This window comes from Talpa europaea (genome assembly GCF_964194135.1).
Source record: "Talpa europaea genome assembly, chromosome: 5".
NCBI lineage: Eukaryota > Metazoa > Chordata > Mammalia > Eulipotyphla > Talpidae > Talpa > Talpa europaea.
The window spans coordinates 103,886,624-103,905,960 of record NC_140071.1 but is presented as its reverse complement, the minus strand read 5'-3'; the positions used below and the strand labels follow the sequence as shown (position 1 = coordinate 103,905,960).

Below are 19,337 nucleotides of genomic sequence, written 5' to 3'. Positions count from 1 at the left end.
GGTTTATGTTTTGGTGGTGGAAGGTTACTTGGTTTTGGATTTGGTTTTTGATATGGGTCAATCTCAATGGTGCAAGTTGGTATCTTATTGTGGTTTTGATTTGCATTTCCCTGGTAATATGTGATAAGAAACATTTTTTTTCATGTCCCTTTTGATCATTTCTATGTCTTCTTTGAGGAAGTGTCTACTTAGCTCTTCTGCACATTTTTTGATTGGGATATTAGCAGCAACAACCAAAAACAGACAAACACAAACCTCACTTTATGAAGTAAACTTAAATAGCAATGTAGTAATAGTTGCTTAATTTTTGAATGCTAAAATCGTATGTAGCAAAAGTGAATTTATAATAACACAAAATATTCACTCACCACTATTTTTTTTAAATGTAGACTGTCATGCATCATATTGATCACATTATTTGTTACAAGAAACATGAACACATGGAGACATACATGGCATAGACATATAGAAACTTAGCAAATCTGTTTTTGGATGTTTTTCCATAAGTAGAATGGGATATACTGATGTTTTTAAGGTCAAATTTAAATGAAATTAAGCTAGTGCATCTTTAATCAGGCTAGCATTAAAGAATAGAGAATATTTAATGCCCATTACTAGATTTTGAATTTTTGTCTTTTAAACCTGTGCCTGATATCTAATACTTCTGTATTCTACTCTGGAAATGAAAATAAACACCCATAATTCTTAAACCAAATTATGATTCTAAAATTACTCCATTTGGGTATTTCTTTTATGACAATGAAAGAAAGACCATAATAAAAATATTCTAGAACATTTAGTCATAACCAAAGCAGAAACAAGAAATGATCACAGGCAAACATTCCTCAGGGATAATTTAATAACATTACTAAAAGTGTGGGAATCCATATGTCACTTAGATGATTAGGAAGGGGGTTATTAGCTAAGCCATTGTCTGAAACCCACTGAATCACTGATCCCTTTGTAAAATGATTGGTCCTTCTTTTCTAAAGTTGGGTTTTAAAAATCAAGAGAAAGTCCAGGCAGCAGAGCTGCAAGATAAAAAGAACACAGATTTTGCATAAGTCTATATTTCTCTTCATAAGCAAAGGAGTCAGGTAAGATATTAAATCTTTGTTTTCATAATTCTAAGAACCAAAATCAGCCAACTCTGCAAGGCAGACTACCTAGTCCCCTACATGTTTGTAATAGGTCAGTGATTTGATCTAAGGCAGGAATTTTCATATTTGGAGAACAAGAGATAACATACTTCCACAGGTTTTCATGATAAGAAATTACAGTCTAATTTTATAATCTTTTCCCTAAACTAGAAAAATATTTTCTTGGTTGCATAGTTTTAATATATTTTGATGTTATCAGACTTTAAATGAAAAGGACCTGATAGTGAACCATTATTGTCAGATCTATATTGTAGTATTTTTACTGCTACATTAAGCAGACATTAAAATTGCTTTGTAACAAAGATTCAGTTTGCTGGCCCAGGTCATGGGCTGCCTATGATCCGAAGAAACATGTGTTTCAGAGTAGAACACCATAAGGGATGAAGTCATTTTGTTCATTAACTGATTAGATACATCATATGACTCAAAAAACAAATTACTTGGCCATTGCTAAAAAACAAGTGAACAATTGTGGTGTTCATAAACAGATACTCTAAGAGAGAAAATGAGTTCTGTTATAAATAAAGTATCTTTTTAAAATGTTAAATACTAAAATGTAAGTAAACAGTATTCACCTACATACGTAAGAGATTGAATAATACTGAGAAATTATTGGTATTATGATTTTATATAGCAAATGATTTTAAAGATAACTTCTCAATTAATGTTCTAGATATTTCATCTGAAAATGAAAATTATAATTCTCTTGGGGCTTCTGGGTGCCACAATGTCAGCTCCGGTAAGTGATTTCACGGTATAACTGACCTCATTGCCTAAAACTTATAACAAATCCTTCTTTAACCATGACTGTTTTTTGGGGGTCTTTTTTTGATTTGTTTCAGCTTGCTCCACAGCACCTTATGTCTGCCAGCAACAGCAATGAGGTTAGTTTAAATACTTAATCTACCTTCATTATGGAAGAGATGAAAACCTTCCCCTCATTTATCCTGCATTCCTATCTATTTTGTCATATATTCAAATGCATTTCCAGTGTTCATATCTGTTTTACACACCAGGCCTCTGCTCGAATATTATTTTGTCTTCTTTGTTTGATTATAAATTTCTTCAAAGGCAGAAACAGTATCTTCTATACATTTTGTTCTAACAGCCCCTAACTCTAAAGTGTATAAAATCACTAAATTACTGGAGAGGGCTAAAAGTATACAAACTTTTACATAGCAGGGGAGAGGTAGTTAAATCTCAACCTCTAATCACTGTAATTTAGTATAAACTTAGTGAGACATCTTACCTCTGACAGGAATAATGATTAGTGAGATTGACGTATGTTATATACACTGTAAACATTATTCCTAATAGTTTTAGCAGCTATGGTAATCTTGTTTTCATATCATCTTTCTTTTTCTAGTTACTTCTAAATCTTCGTAATGGTCAACTTCTGCCACTACAGTTTCAGGTACCTCTACCTCAATGGTTATTTTAGGAATATTTTTCTACAGCTTATTTCTTATCCTACTTAATGAGCAAAAATGTTTTCTGATTCCATTTCTGAAATATCAATTTATAAAGTTATTAATTAGCCTAATATTATATATTGACCATTTGTATAGAGAATAAAGCAAAATCTAATTAACAAGTTTATGGTGAATTTGGTATATGGCCGGCATGAATTCTCATAACTATGAGGTAGTTTAATTAATTATTTTATACAAAGTTATTCTTAGCTGACTAGAAAGAGGAAGGAGAAGAAGGAGGAAGAGGTAGGGGGAATAGGGACTGGGAGAGGAGAAGAGATGAAAAAGGAGAAGGCAATGCAGTATTGAAACCAACCTGACAACTGCAAAAACAACCCTTTTATCTACCTCATTCTACCCCATATTTCTCATGACCATATTTCTCATGATCATTGAGAATTTATCATCATTCATGCACTTTGCATGGTTTATTATATGACAAGACACTGTCCTTTCTTAAATGCAGCAGCAGAAAGATAGAATTGTTCACATTTTGTTGCTTTCTTACTTAGGACTGATTTTAAGTTCTTTTTAACAATGAAAGAGAAATGCTTCCTTTATTTTTTGCTTTCCCAGGTTCCATTTAATTCATGGATTTCTCCTATATCTGGGATTCCCCAACAGCAGCTGCAGACTCAAATACCTAGTCTCTCCCAATTCTCTTTATCAACTATAGACCAATTTGCTAGACTGTTCCCAAATCATGTACCATTCCCAGGACAAATCAGTTTTGCCCATGGAACCCAAGTGAGCCAGTTGGAACCCTCACAGCCTCAAACACCATCACAAACTCAACAGGGCCCTAACCATGTAAGTTGTGCCTCTATCATGTGTGAGAAGAGACAGATGCATGTTGAATATAAAAATGAGTACAAGTCAGCTTTGAAATAGTACAGGAGTTCTATCATCTCTGAAAGTACTTCCTTATCTTTTCTGATCTCCAGCAAGGAAAAATACAATTCCAGTCAACAATTCCAGGATTACAGTTATAAATCAGAATGTTAAAGCATATCTTGGAAAAGATAATTAGGGGAAAGTCATTTTCCAATAAGGATATTTGCTAAGTGAAATAAGTCAAAAGAAAAAGATAAATACTGATGGTGTCACTTTTATGGAGAAGATAGAGAAACAAAACAAAAGAGCCAGATAAAGCCAACCCAATAACAAACCCTAGAAATCTGACTGTAGAACTGAAGCTAGTAGAGGGGACAGAGGGGAAAGCAAAGCAGGGAATACAATGGACTATAGTGGAGGACTATGGGTGTCTTGATGGTGGATGTGGTGTGGTAACAACATTTGAAGGGAGATATCCTATACCTCTAAGTCAGCTAATACAAACCATAAATTTATGTAGCTAGGTCTAAAAGAAATAGCTCAGGAATTTTAATTAAAAAGTCAAGTATAATTTTCTGTTTCCTTTCTTGGCAGGTTATGCCCTATGTATTCCCCTTCAAAATGCCTCAAGAGCAAAGACAGGTAACCGAATAAAATCATCATCACTGATCTATCTTATAGAGAGATGGCTACATACACTCTCCACTGAATGCTTTTCTATCTTTTTATAGCTCTGATTCCCATAGCAGTGCTAGAAAAAACCATGCAATGAAATCACCAGCTGGATACCCCCATTACTGGATTGGTATCAGTTTTTTATTGCTAGGTGCATTTAGCAGCTCTTGAAGAAAAAATAGCTAATGAGAGTTCTGCATTTCCAGGGCATTACTGTGTTGGGAGCAAAGAAATTCACTGAGCCCTAGATCATGTCCTTTCTACATCTAACATGCTGGCATTTGGGCCCAACTCAAGAGAAATACTATGTGTTGACTTTGTTCAACCTCCCATTTTGTTTCAGAGCTGGAGGCATTAAAAATATAAAATGGGGTATGAGACACAAATAAAAACTTGACCACATTACTTGGCAGTTATGAAATTCCGCTCAAAACATTCCCAGGTTCTTATTTATTTTCAATTTAACTCTATATTATAGTCAAATGACAATATGGTGATTTCCATTAAATAAGGTAATTATTAAAAAAATGAACACATTATAGTAATATAGAAAACCCTGACTTTAGACTAATTAATTTTATAATACTTTGGACTTAAAGAAACAGGGACATAGATAACTTTGAAGTAAGAAATCAACAGAGTATTGACCATCTCATAAAAAGTTACACCACTTGTTCTACTGTAATCATACTGATATAATTGTGTCCATCCCGCCATTCCTACTACAAAGCAAAACTTAACTTCTAGACATTATCTCAGTCATAGTCATAAGTATTTAGAGAGTTAGAAACATCACAAGTGGAATTACTTCACTTTAAGGGTCAGGAGACTAAATCTAAATGAGAATAAATTTCTGGTCCTAATAAAAATAAATAGCTGAGTTGAAACTAATTCTTTACCCTTCCTTTAATCCTAAACCAGTGACTCTCCATGCTGGCTTTGCAGTAGAAACTCTGATGGTAATTTTTTTAATTATAAATATCTGAACCCTTTCCATACCTAATGAATTAAGAACTTATGCATTAATCCCAAATATGATTATCTGCTAAAATGCTCAATAGATTATTTTGATACTTATCCAGGATTGAGAACTACTATACAAAATATAGTTCTTCTCAAACTGTAACTGTTGTTTTTAACTTTTTATGAAAAACATAGTGTCCTATTTAACTATGCAAGTAAACAAAAACAGCTTACAAAACTACGTTTTGTATGTATTATGTATTATGTATCCCCCTTTTCCACAAACACACATATATGTAGACACATATGAACACATAAATGAGAGCCAATACCTGATGATGTTGTCGTTTTTTGGAGTCTGTTGGTTTGGAGTGCGGGGTCCTTGGGTTCACTCTGGGAAAGCTTTCACCAGAGGTCCCCTTTCAGAGGCATATGGCAGGCTTCCCAGCAAGTTTCTCCGTGACAGAGATGGTAATTATTATTTAAAAGGCAGGTTTATTAGGGAAGGGATAAAACAGTTAAAGACACTTGCATAGACACAAGTGGGCATCAAGAGCTGCCCCAGAAGGGACAGGTTTGCTGAAAGGCCTGCCTAGTTGCAGGCAGGCAGCCTTGATAGGTCAAGGGCAGGCACGAGGCTGCTGCCCTGCAGAGGGAGAGAGCTGGTGAAAAGAGGCACCTGCATAGTCACAGGTGGGCAGTAGGAATGCTACCCTGAGCCGGTGCAGAGACTGCAGGATATAGTCTTCTTCTGTTTGGGAGGGGTGACTCTTTGTGAGCTGTCAGTTGGTTGCTAATTTTGGATAACTATATAGAATTTGAAATGGATCTGAGATTCTACAATGGGCTCAATCTCCCTATCTTTACATTTTGGGTCTGTTGGTCTCAATCTCCATATCTTTACCCTTGGGCCTGTGCTCTAGCCAGCAGTCTGATACCTTCTTGGATACTATGCTTTGTAATCTAGGCATCCCTCCTAAGGATACTAGTCTGCGCCTAAGGATACTAGTTTCTGCAACTGTGTACTCTGAGGCTAAGGATCTTAGTTTCCATAACTGTGAAGGATCTTGGTTTCCATAGCTGTGTCCATGGCTATGTTAATCTCTTCTACCCCCACCTCCTTGTGAAAGCCAGGTTTCTGGTATTGTGGCGCACCTCCTTTTCAGTTTTTTTTTTTTCTATTCTTGTTCTCCATCAATAATGTAGGTGGTAAAGGTACAGGTGTTACTAATCATTCCTTGTCTATTTCTGCATTTTCCAAATACTTTTCAATGAATGTGGGTTACTGCAATAAAATGGCAAGTATTAAAGTCAATATATTATTGATATTTCACTTATTATAGTACAACTTCTAAATACCATGTCCTACCCCAAATGACAATGCCCCAAAAATATAAGGAAAATGTTACATAGGCTAGGATATTCTTAGATATTCACAAAGTAATTTGTATATCAAGTTCATATATAAAGCAGCAAATTTCTTTATAAAATTTAATATGTTCTTTTAATGAAGACTTTTATTTCATTGAATCCATTACTTCCTAAATCTGTTTGACCAAGCAACTTTGAAACAAGGTCCAGTGTCATATGCAATAAACATTGTTCCTAAAGTTTGAAACAGACTGCTTTATGCATTCATTTATTCATGAAATTGCTGGTTGTAAACCAGCTTTAAAGTAATATTGACTTTAGAATATTTTCAGAAACTATGCTGATCAAAGAGAACTTCATGTATTTTTCTTTTTACAAATAGATGCTTCAGTACTATCCAGTTTACATGCTCGTACCCTGGGAAGATCATCAACAAACAGTCACAGAGTCACCTTCACAAACATCTCCACAAGCAGGGCAGCAGCAATTTGAAGAGCAGGTACTACTAATGTTTGATTTTTACTATGACTAGCTCCATCTTAAAACAGAGAGGCTACAGCTAATTTTCAGAAAAAGAATACCAGCATACATAAAGTACAGAAAAATTACTAGCCAAAAAGGTATAATACTGATGCATCATTACTTTGGAAATGATTCCAGGCTGCACTTTAAAAGAATAAAACCCAAGGCCAAAATGTAAATGATCTTGGAAAAGGAAGTTTTCTAACCAGCAATCCTCCTGCCATATATATATTATATATATAATATATATATTTTACACATGATTTTTATTTAAAAATGAAAAATGTAAGTATAAAAGCTATTTAAATAAATATAAGTATAAATACAAGTATAAATAAGGTAAATGAAAGATACCTATGATAACTAGATCTTGATATATAATTTGGTAACATTAAATTTCATGAACCTGCAATAAACTTTTAGAATTCTAAGTTTATTGACTCATACATTATTAAAATTCTTTCTGTTAGAATGGAAAATAACATAAGTTTAATCATTTGAAAACTTGCCAAACCAGGTTAGAAAAACCTGAAAATTATACATTAAATAACTGGTAGTAGTGGTTCTAAATCATGTTAATTTAATAAGAGAGAATTTTACCTAGAAATCGTATGATATCGAAAAGATCTGGTGTCTCAACAATAATTTTTGCCACCCAGAACATATGAATTTTCAAAAAGGCATTCAGCACAATATAAAATGTACATCATTTTAAGTAATCAATTATAACAAAAATAATCAGAACAAATTTAATGCATTTTTCACAAATTGACAGATGCCATTCTATACTCAATTTGGATATATTCCTCAACAAGCAGAATCGGTAAGTAAATGCTTACTTTTCTGCCTTTCTTTAATTTTTGAAACAACTTGCTATATAATTTATTAAATCTCAATGTCTTGCAGCTAAAGACCACCAGAAACACTGTGAGGAGCAGTAGGGTGTCTTAATGGGAAGGCATTGGAATGACTTCTCATTTCAGTAGAGTCTGGGCTTGCATTAGGTGATTCTGGAAGAAGTTGAAGGAGTAGTGATTAAGAATTGAGGGTTCTCAAGTAATGTGGGTGGTAATTCAGTGACTGGGTAATTTAAGGATTCTTACCTAAGAGGAAAGAATAACAGCAAGGCAAAGGCTGTAAGTGGAAAAGCAGCAAAATTCCTCACTTTAGCTAGGAACAAGGAGGCCTTCATCTTTGTGGCTTGACAGTGATCTTGCTTTAGATAAGATTACAAAGTGGTCTTATGTGCTTTTTTTGTTAATGTCTCTCTTTCATCTTTTTTTTTTTTTTTTTACATCATTGTTTTCTGTCTCACTTCACTGGGCTCAGAGGCCCTGCCCTCTACTCCCTCCAGTTACCCTGCAGGGCAACCCCCCCCCCCCCATAACTCCTGCTCTTGGAATCCTTCCAAACCTCTGAGAGCTGCTCACCCCAGCCTAGATCCTGTCTTTCACACTCACACATGCATGGTCACACATGTCCCAGGCATAGACAACAGGGCACAGTGCATCCTCACACACACACATACATTCTCCAACACTCAAACACATGCTCACACACACAAAACTAACTCATGCATGCACACACGACACACACATGTTCACACACACACAGTGTGGCAGTCCTCAGTGCACCACAATGAGTCCAGTTTTCGACTTTGTCTTGGTGTCACTTGTCTGATGTTGGTGTTCTGCAGGATTGTTAATGCCCTACAGGAAAACATCAGGGCCTAGCAGAGAATCACAGGAAAATTCCTGACAATACTGGAGCAGAGCTGCTGTGTGTCAGGCCAGTTTGCTGACATCAGGAACAGCTTTTCTTTTTTCAAATCTAAATTCTTACTCCAGTTTTTAAGGAACTGATTTAAAAGGTTGGGAAATATATAACCACATTAGGTGCAAAACAATCTATTTTATAGATATGTAATTTAGGCTTTTTAAACTGTTTCAATTTTTCAGGTTATGCCAAGAGGACAGCAGCAAGCAGCCTTTGAGCCTTTCATAGGCACAGCACCTGAAACTGCTGTTATGGTAAGATTCGATACTATATTTTGCTAGCTACTGGAAGTCAGCCACTGATAGCATACAGATTCTGGTATTCTATGGGTCATTTTAATAAAAACTTTATCATGATTCCATCAATAATTATTACTTCTTCCTTCTCTAATCTTTTATCAGTCATGATTCAATTCACTTGATTCATCAAATATTTATTGAGAATATATGCCAGACACTCTCCTAGGTACACTTACTTTAAATCAGGCACTAAGAAACATCCATATTTGTAGACATATATTAAGTCTTTCTAAAAGATAGATTATAATCTAGAAAATGAATAGAGGCATTTACTTTTTAAATAAACACTTTGCCTTGCATCTCAATCCTGTTATTTATATTCTTCCCAATTTTGATTTTGTGCTTAAACCTGTAACCACTTTTCCTTTCTCATTCTGTATAGCCAGCAGGAGGAGTGATACCACATTTACAGAAAAAAACGACATACTTTAAGCATACTAGTACAGGAATTTTCATTCCTTCAACTTCACAAAAACCTACCACAACAAATTTTGCTTCTGCTCTAGACCCAACTCTTACCCCAGAACTCATGGAAGAGAAGGTAGAGTAATCAAAAACTCATTTTACAATATGTAAGATAGTGTTGTCTAATAGAAATATAGAGTGTCAATTTACAGAACTTAATCATAGAAACAAGATAATTAATGATATAATAGAATATATAATCTTAACCTTGAATACAGAGGCCAAAAATTGCTTACCGATGATCAAAACCAACCAGAGTATAATTTAATTTTCATTTACCCAGTTTCTTATTAATGCCCTTTTCTCATTAGGCCAAGACTGATAGCCTAAAGGAACCATAAGACCTTGTTCTAGTCATTCAGAGTTTTTGGTAGGTATTTACCAAGAGGTATGCATGAAGCACTATGAAAAATCTTAAAAGATGGGGGAAAAAACCTATCAGGGAAACTAATTAAGATATCTAACCAGAACAAAAAAATAAGTCAGTGCTTATATAATCCTAAAAGCTAATGATAATTAAGAATTTTACAATTTTTTAAATATCAAAACAAATTTTAAAGAACCAAGCCAATCTATGTATTAAACTTGATATAAAATGTGAAAACAAAAAACAGTAAATATGTTATACATCCATATAAAAGTCATGCTACAGACATGATATACAGAAACAGTTTGTCACTTCACTTCACAAACAACAAGTTGTAAAATGCCAATATATCTATATTAGTTTGGAATAAAAAAAGTCTCAAAGTGATTTTTAAAAATACACAATCACATGGAAGTTTAAAATTCCATGACCTTTTGCTCCAAATGTAACCTTATTCTAATGGACTTGGTTGGCTGTGTGGCCAGTGCGTGTCTGATAGGCAGGCAGGCTACAATGGTATCACAAAGTAAAAATATTCACTGACAAGCAAACAATTTGGTCTGAAAGGAAGACTAATAAGCAATGATTTTTGAAATCTCCTTCCTGCTGCCTATGAGTCTCTCCTGATTCCTCCTTTTATAAAAATGATAGTTGGCATTCTTCAAATGAAAATAAAATATAAAAATAAAGTATAAAAATTAGCCAGAAATGAATAGTATTATCACTTCTTTTAAAAATCCTATAGCATTTTGTACAATGTAACTCATTTCAAATTATTTGATTGGAAATATTAAAGGAATTTCAATATAATGTGCCCCTGACTGTATAGCGTAAATGCTAGCAGAAGTGAAGTTTTCTGTTTCTTTAGAAAATATCTAGGAAAATAGACACAAAACAGTCTAATGGGTGTTGAAATGTTTTTCTATCTTATTTTTCAGAGAAAAAGATGTGACAGTACCTTGGATATCATCTTGGGCTATTTGTTTCCTCAATGCTAGTATCAGTTATTTGAAAAATATATATATATAAATGCCTTGGCTCTTCTCCTGAATATCTTTTTATTTACAACTATGATAAACTCTTTTAAATAAATCATAGAAAAATAATACAATTGCTTAATAGGTTCTGTCTTTACAAAATTATATTTCTTTTCAAATATCCTTGTGGAATCAAGCATAAGTATTCTTAGCCATTGCTTTGTCATTTTGTGTGTAACTGCCATCTTAGAATTTTAGGTTTTGCCGTCCCAGGAAAGACTGCATTCCAAAGAAGGTTTTGACCCCCACCCCACTCTGGTCTTATCTCGGATGGCCAGCCACAGCGGAGCTGAGTAATGGGTCTAACTAGCCATAAAATAGAGCCGAGCAATTTGGGCCACTAATGGGGTCAAACTAGCCATAAAGTAGAGCTGCATCTCGATGTGACCAATCAGCTCAAAAACTGAAACTGTGTACCCACCGTTGTTAAGAAATGCACCTGTATAACAAATGAATGATTGCCAACATGATTTAATTTTTAGGAATCTACTTGTAACCCTTTATAAGATCCCTGTTCCCTTTGTTTAGGGTTCTCGATACCTGCCACTCCATTGGTAGGTGGTGCCGTGAGCCCAGACTCGAGTCTGTAATAAACTCCCTTTTGTGTTTGCATCGGCTGTCTTTGGGTTCTTGGAGGCTATGCTCGCTGAGTCTGCTGACCTTGGGTACAATAATCCTATCATATGTAATCTGTAAAGTGAGAGATAAAAGTGAAAATAAAGCTAGTATCACTGAACCAACTGGATAATTGCATTAATAACAGAGGACCCTAGAAAAGTATGTCTTCCATCTATTAGAATAAAAATATACCATCATTGGATTTATGTGTGATAATTGGATTTATTTGTGATAATTGGAACTGATAAACTAATGCACTTAATTTTGACATCATCTATTGTTTCCCCCAACGTCACACCCCAACTAAAATCAAAGTTATGTGGTGGCAATTATTATGAGACAAATGGCTCTTCTAATCCAAAAGGATAGAATCTCAAAGAATATGCACAGTTTAGAGAGAGATAGCATCTTGTATAGAAAAGGGTTTAGATTTTGTATTTCATCATATTGTTGTGGTTTTTGGAGTCAGTGGGTTTGGAGTGCCGGCTCCTTGGGTTCACTCTGGGAAAGGTTTCACCAGAGCTCCCTTTCAGCAACATGCAGCAAGCTTCTCAGGGAGTTACTCCATGACAGAGATGTTAGTTATATTTAAAGGGCAGGTTTATTAGAGAAAGGGATAAAACAGTTAAAGACACTTGCATAGACACAAGCGGAAAAGCAGCCCCAAAAGGGACAGGTTTGCTGAAAGAGACCTGCATGGTTGCAGGTGGGCGGCCTTGACCTGTCACAGTCAGGCAGGAAGGCAGCTGCCCTGCAGAGGGAAAGAGTTGGTAAAAAAGAGGCACCTACATAGTCACAGGTGGGCAGTGGGATTGCTGCCTGAGCCAGTGCAGAGACTGCAATATCTCTCTGATTTTGAACCTTTAGCAAGTCGCTTGTCTTTCAGTTTTCTCAGAAACAGAGATATCAATACTTATATTTTAGATTTTCTGAAATAACTAATATATGAAACAGCACATTAAGAGACCTGGTTCATACAAAGTACTACAAAATGTTAATTTTACCAATTCATTTGTGACTATGGAATTATTTTTTACTTATTTTCTCAGTTTTAGCCCTTCAGCTGAAACACTTTAAATATCTGTATATAGATATGTGTTGTGCATGTGCATGTATAAAAATGAAAAAGAGTAAGAACATAAATAAATGAATGATTGAATGAATATATATGGATGGTATTTGAGACAGGGCCACAAGCTAGGAAATGTTCTCTTTGTTTTTCCAATACAAAGCCTTACCCTGGGGTGCTTGCTCTTGCTGTTAAGATCCATATGCTTAACCTCTGCTTAAAGAAAGAGCTCAGTTTTCTTGGTTTTATCTCTGAGGCAGTTATTTTAAATACTATAGCCTCAGGCTACAAACAATTTCCTTATCTATGAGGAGACACAGGTGGTCTGACCTGGTTTTCTGCAATATGCCCCCCCATCCCCCCCCCCCTGCCAATTTGGGTTCCAGCTGCTCTTGATTAGGAGATTCAGTGTCAAGTCAGTAATTATCATTCTGTGCCATTTTAATGATAAATAAATCTGCAGCTAAAGGTTAAGAGACTTGTCCAAGTAAGTGGAGAGACATCACTCAGACCCTGGACACATGGCTCTGCACGTCATGCAAATAACCGCCTCACCAGGAATATGCACTGGGAAAAATACCAACTCAGGAGGAAGCACAGGACTTGTCTAGAGAGCTCTGTGAAACCCAAAGAGGATACAAGTGCTGTAAACAATGTTTTACACCAAAATATTTAGGTTCTATTCAAATGTTTTAGGAAAAAAAATGCAATAATGCATAGAAAGAGGTCATTAACTTTTTTAAAGTTTTGCATTTAAACCAATATTTGTTCTGATTAACCCTTGCAAGCTGAACAGAGATCTGAGACATCCAGAGGGAAAGAAGAGAATGAGAAGAGACAGGGGTGCTACTGGAATTGTAGGTTTTCAGGCCTAGTCTCCCATCCAGGAACAGATCCCAGGCTGCAGTGGCAGCACTGAGTCCCAGCTGCTAGACCACCATGGGTTGGTGTCTCAGGAAGTTCCACAACAGGAACTTTGCTGATGCTCAGGCAAGCAAGCAAACAAAAAGGCAGATTTATTTAGAGAAAAAAAAGGTTTATTGAGGAGAAAAGGAACAAAAATAAAGTGGGATTCCCAGGCCTGTGGAACCAGGCCAGGGAGGGACAAGGGAGCAGGAAGGAGAGTCCTGCCTCAGGGAATATACACCTTCTTTCCCTAATTATTCTAAAGCTCCACCAGTCTTGGCTACTTAGTTAGATTGGTTAGTTCTGGGTGGCTTCACTCACTGCCTAAATATCACTGTGCCCAGAACTAAGTCTCTATGTTCCAGCCCTTATCTTTTTTCTTCATTGCCCTCCATTTGGAACGTCTTGTTGACCCTAAGCTCATAAAGTAAGTCCCTAATGTCATAAGTCCTGGGGTGTTTGATTAGTCCCCTTTGGAATTTGTTGCCCTTATCTCTGGAGCCTTCCTTAACTCTCCTGAATTCCCTGCACTGTCCCTGAGGCTGCCTAATTATCCCTAACTTGCCCTAGGATTCATTTCCCCCATCTACAGATGGTGCCCCTAACTGCTGTTAGGACAAAGGATGTCCATCTGATCAATGACTGCTTCCTGCTGAAAGTGGGCAACGTGGGGAGGCAGTCAGGGCTCTACCGCAGGGCGACGATCTAAGGGACCTTGGAAGAAGGATGGTGGGGGCTTCATAGTGGGTTACATCTGTAGGGTCCTATGGAGCTTGATGGTCTCCAGGAGAGAGATGATCTCCATGAGGGCACTGAGGATGCAGGGCCCAAGCAAGAGAAAAATTTAAAAAAAAAAAAAAAAGTTTTAGTTTAAGAGCAAGGGAATGAAAAACGGGAACAACCAGGACAGGAATGAGTTTTTCTTTTAAGGATTTAAAAGTAAGGAGGGCACAAACTCCTGACTAACAGTAAGTTTTATTAAGGAGGGCACAAACTCCTGAGTAAGCCCAGGACTTTATGATGTAACATAACCACCGAGACTAGGGAATTTAAGGAGCATTGTGGGGCTTTGGCTTAAGGGATATTGTGGTTCCATCAGGAAGACAGGAGATTTTTATAACTGCACCCTAACAGGGGTGGCAAAGATATCTCAGCCTGGCACTGTAGTACCCCAAACACCTGGAGGTGCTGTAGCCAAAATGACAGAATCAGTGAGAATTAGGGCTTTAGTGTCATTTTTACCTTTTGTAGCAGCAGCTAGGAGAGCCAATAGTGGCTGTGGAGGCTGCTAGTTTGGAATTTAGTTGTAACTTTCTGTCCTAATAGAGGAAGTTAGGAAAACAATACTAAAAATTAATGTGTAAACATGTAGCCTTGTAGCGAGCAAGGTAGCAGGGCTATAAAGTGTCCTTGCTCAGGCTGGCCATCTGTAATAGTGAGGGGGACAATCAACCAGTAGGTCAGTCCAAAGAATTAAAGTAAGGCAAAATAAGTGTCCCTTTATTTATCAAAAAGGTGATCTTTTTGTCTGCCACTTGTAGGGTTACCCAAGGCCTATCCATAGAAACAGTAAACAGGGAAGCCTGTCTCACCTCTGGGCTTCTTCAGAGAAGGTCTTTTCCTGTACTGAGTTCTTCATAGGCAGAGACAGCTGACGGTCAAGCCTATCCTCTCATCCTGGCCTGTGGTTTGAGCTGGTCCTTCCCTCTCCAGAGAGGGGGACAGTCTCTTTTTTCAGTGGCCTGTGCGATAGCACTCAGGGCATGGCCCTGGGGACAGCTTCTTGTGGCTAAGGTATCCTGGTTGCTGGCAGTGGAAGCAAGCTGGCAGCCCATTAAGAGGTTGAGATCCCGAATGCCATGTGGCCCATGAGGCCATGGGTGAGTCTGGGGTGGTAGGGCACTGACAATGGCAACTGCCCTATACTGGGCCCTTCTCTTCCCTTTCTCCCTTTCTTTTTTAGTCTAGCTAGTCCCCTCCATGTTACTGTAGGCCTTGAAGGCCATGTCCAAAAGGGTTAAAAGGATCTTAGGCCCCTGATTTATTTTCTGGAGCCTGCACCTCATGTCAGAGCAAGGCTACCTAATGAAGGAGACTGCTAAAATGTTTGTCTTTTCCTGGGTCTAAATTAATATACCTTTTTACAGCCTCAGCACATTTAGTCTGAAATGACGTGGAATATTTGGGCTTTTGAGTAACTTTTTTCAGCCCTTTTATAATTGACTGGCTTATTAGGTTTTAACAAATCTTATCTATTTTAGAATAATCTCATTAGTTTACAATTATATTGAAAAAATGTAACAATCCTATGAGAATACGTTCTATGAGGTATCAATATACTCAAATTGACTCAGTTTGCTTACACAATAAAAAAAAATTTATATATAAAAAGGACGAAAGGGAGCGTGTTCCTGCATCGCCATTTTGCAGCAGGGACCTTTCTTGCTGGAGACTGTGTGAACCCAGCAGAAGGCTCACCGAGGAGCCAGAGGTAAGCTGGGAGGCTTGCGCATGCCGGGCGCCTTCTAGCCTGCAGTTCCAGCCCAGAGGGGAGCAGCACCCACCACTGGGGCAGACCAGCATGCAGGGAAGCACGTTCCCGCATCGCCATTTTGCAGCAGGGACCTTTCTTTGCTGGAGACTTGTGAACCCAGCAGAAGTTCCCCAGAGGAGCCAATGGTGAGCTGGGAAGGTCGTCCAAGATGCCGGCCAGTACCAGCAACACAGTGTCACAAGGAATACGGCAAATTAGAAAACAGGCAGTAGGGAGTAGAAAAACCACATGCAACCCAGCAACTCCTCAGCAAAAAAGCACACCGCAAAAAGAAAACCATCACCAGATTGCAACGACAGTAACTTGGAAGAACTTCTGAGCCTTCGAGATAGAGAATTTAAAATTGCTGTGATTAAAAAACTGACAGAAGTCATAAAGGAAAACAATGATAAGGGGAAAATAATTAACGACCAGAAGAATGAAATTGAGTCCCTAAAGAGGGAAGTAAAAGAAATGCAGGAGATCAAAGAATTAATGGAGAGGCTAAAGAACTCTGGGAAAAGCAATGAAAGCAGAATACATAAAATGGAAGAACGAATAAGTACTCTTGAAGACACAGAAATAAAAAGAACTAAAACAGAAAAGGAAGGAGAAGTATGAAGGAAAAAGACCGAAGAAAGACTTCGGGAACTATCTGACTCCATGAGGAAAGGAAATATAAGAGTTATAGGAATCCCAGAAGGAGAGGAGAGAGATGTAGGAACAGAGAAAATATTCATGGATATAATTGAAGAGAACTTCCCAAACGTGAAGAAGGAGCTGAAAATTGATATACAAGAAGCAAGAAGAACACCAAACTTCCATGACGAAAGGAAAAATACAGCAAGACACATAATAGTAAAGCTCCCAAGAATCCAAGACAAGGAAAAAATAATGAAACTAACAAGAGGGAAGAAACAGATAACATTCAAAGGGAAACCAATCAGACTGACATCAGACTTCTCTGAAGAAACACTACGGGCAAGGAGAGAGTGGAGGGACATAGTCAACAGACTCCAAGAAAACAGATGCCAACCAAGAATACTCTATCCCGCAAAGCTCTCATTCCTCTTTGAAGAAAGAATAAGGACCTTCCCAGACAAACAGAAACTCTGGAATTTTATTACGACTAAACCCCCACTCCAAAAAATACTACAAGGAGTCCTAAAGCCAGAACCTCAGAGGGACGAATAACAACAAAAGAAGGCCAAATAAAGTTATTAAAAGAATAAATAAATAAAATCAAAGGAAAGGCAAACACAATGGCAAATACAGATGCTAACATATCAGTACTAACTCTAAATGTAAATGGACTAAACTCTTCAATAAAAAGACACAGAGTTGCAGGCTGGATTAAGAAACAAAACCCAACTTTTGCTGTCTCCAGGAAACACATTTAGCTGCAAAAGATAAAAATAGACTCAACATTAAAGGATGGAAAACAATTCTACAAGCAAATGGACCAAAAAAGAAGGCAGGAACAGCTATACTCATATCAGATAAAAGAGATTTCAAACTTAAAAAGATAAAAAGAGACCCCAGTGGTCATTACATTATGATCAAGGGGACAATACTTCAAGAAGAAATAACACTCATTAACATATATTCACCAAACGAAGGAGCACCAAAATATATCAGACAACTATTGTCATCTCTGAAAACAGACATCAGAGAAAACACATACGTAGTGGGAGACTTCACACACCACTATCAACAATGGATAAATCAACAAGGCAAAAAATAAGTAAAGACTCTAAAGCTCTAAATAAGGATCTAGAGTGCTTGGGCTTAACAGACATATATAGAACACTAAACCCAAAATAATCTGAGTATACATTTTTCTCAAGCGCACACGTATCATTCTCTAGGATCGATCATATACTGGGGCACAAGACGAACATCAACAGATACACCAAGATTGAAATCATACTAACCATCTTTTCTGACCATGAAGGCATCAAGCTAGAAATAAACCATAAAAAGAAGGCAAGGTAATCTCCTACCTCGTGGAGATTGAAAACCACACTACTAGAAGTCCACTGGACTAACGAGGAGATCAAAGAAGAAATTAAAAAATTCTTTGAATTGAATGACAAGGAGGACACCAATTTCCTAAATGTATGGGATGCAGCAAAAGCAGTAATAAGAGGAAAATATATAGCAATAGATGCTCACATCAAGAAATAAGAAAGAGGGCCTCCCTGGTGGCGCAGCGGTTGAGCGCAGGGTTGCGAAGCTGCCCGCGGCCTCTGCGGCGCCGGTTCTATTCCCGGCTGCTCCCCGGCCAACTGAGGAGGGTCCCACATGGCGCGCAGACCTTTCCTGCCGCCCGCTGCTCCCCTTAGCAGTGTACTTTGGTCCTTCTGCCTGCTCTGCTCCCTGCTCTGGCTCTGGTGAATTCTCTCACCCTCCCGCACTTCTGACTGTACCCAGTGCTTGTATAAACAAAACAAACAAACAAACAAACAAACAAATAAATAAAACATGCCTCTATAAAAAAAATAATAAATAAATAAAAATATTTAAAAAAAAGTTTAAAAAAAAAAAAAAAGAAACAAGAAAGAACTCAAAGAAACAACCTAATCTCGAAGCTCAAAGATCTAGAAAAAGAACAACAAAAAAAACCCAAAACCAGTAGAAGAAAAGAAATAATAAAAACCAAAGCAGAAATAAATGAAATCGAAACTAAAAAAACAATCCAAAAGATCAATGAAACCAAGAGCTGGTTCTTCGAAAAAATAAATAAAATAGATAAACCCCTAGCCAGGCTCACAAGGGCAAAAAGGGAGAAAGCACAAATAAACAGGATCATCAATGAAAGAGGAGAAATCACAACGGACACAGCAGAAATCAAAAGAATAATCAGTAACTACTATGAACAGTTATATGGAAACAAGTTCAACAATCTATAGGAGATTGACAAATTCCTACAACTCTACAATCACCCAAAGCTAGATAAAGAAGAAATAGAACACCTAAACAGACCAATTACAATTAGCAAAATTGAAATGGTAATCAAAAACCTCCCCAAAAACAAAAGCCCAGGACCTGATGGATTTACAAATGAATTCTACCAAACATTCAGAGACGAATTGGTGCCTATCCTTCACAAACTCTCCAAAAAATTGAGAAGGAAGGTGTAATACCTAACACGTTCTATGAAGCCAACATTACACTAATACCAAAACTGAACAAGGACAACACAAAAAAAGAAAACTATAGGCCAATCTCCCTAATGAACACTGATGAAAAAATCCTCAATAAAATTTT

General features: G+C 37.1%; 1 protein-coding gene across 1 annotated transcript; it reads left to right on the top strand.

The window, feature by feature from the left end:
- Positions 1-1,759: 1,759 nt before the first annotated feature.
- ODAM (odontogenic, ameloblast associated) lies at positions 1,760-9,878 on the top strand (the record flags this gene model as incomplete). Its single annotated transcript, XM_084232990.1, has 10 exons — positions 1,760-1,899; positions 2,003-2,044; positions 2,527-2,574; positions 3,209-3,442; positions 4,061-4,108; positions 6,858-6,974; positions 7,773-7,820; positions 8,956-9,027; positions 9,455-9,613; positions 9,849-9,878. The coding sequence occupies exons 1-10, from the start codon at positions 1,849-1,851 to the stop codon at positions 9,876-9,878; spliced, it is 849 nt and encodes a 282-aa protein (XP_084089116.1). The 5' UTR covers positions 1,760-1,848.
- Positions 9,879-19,337: the final 9,459 nt, after the last annotated feature.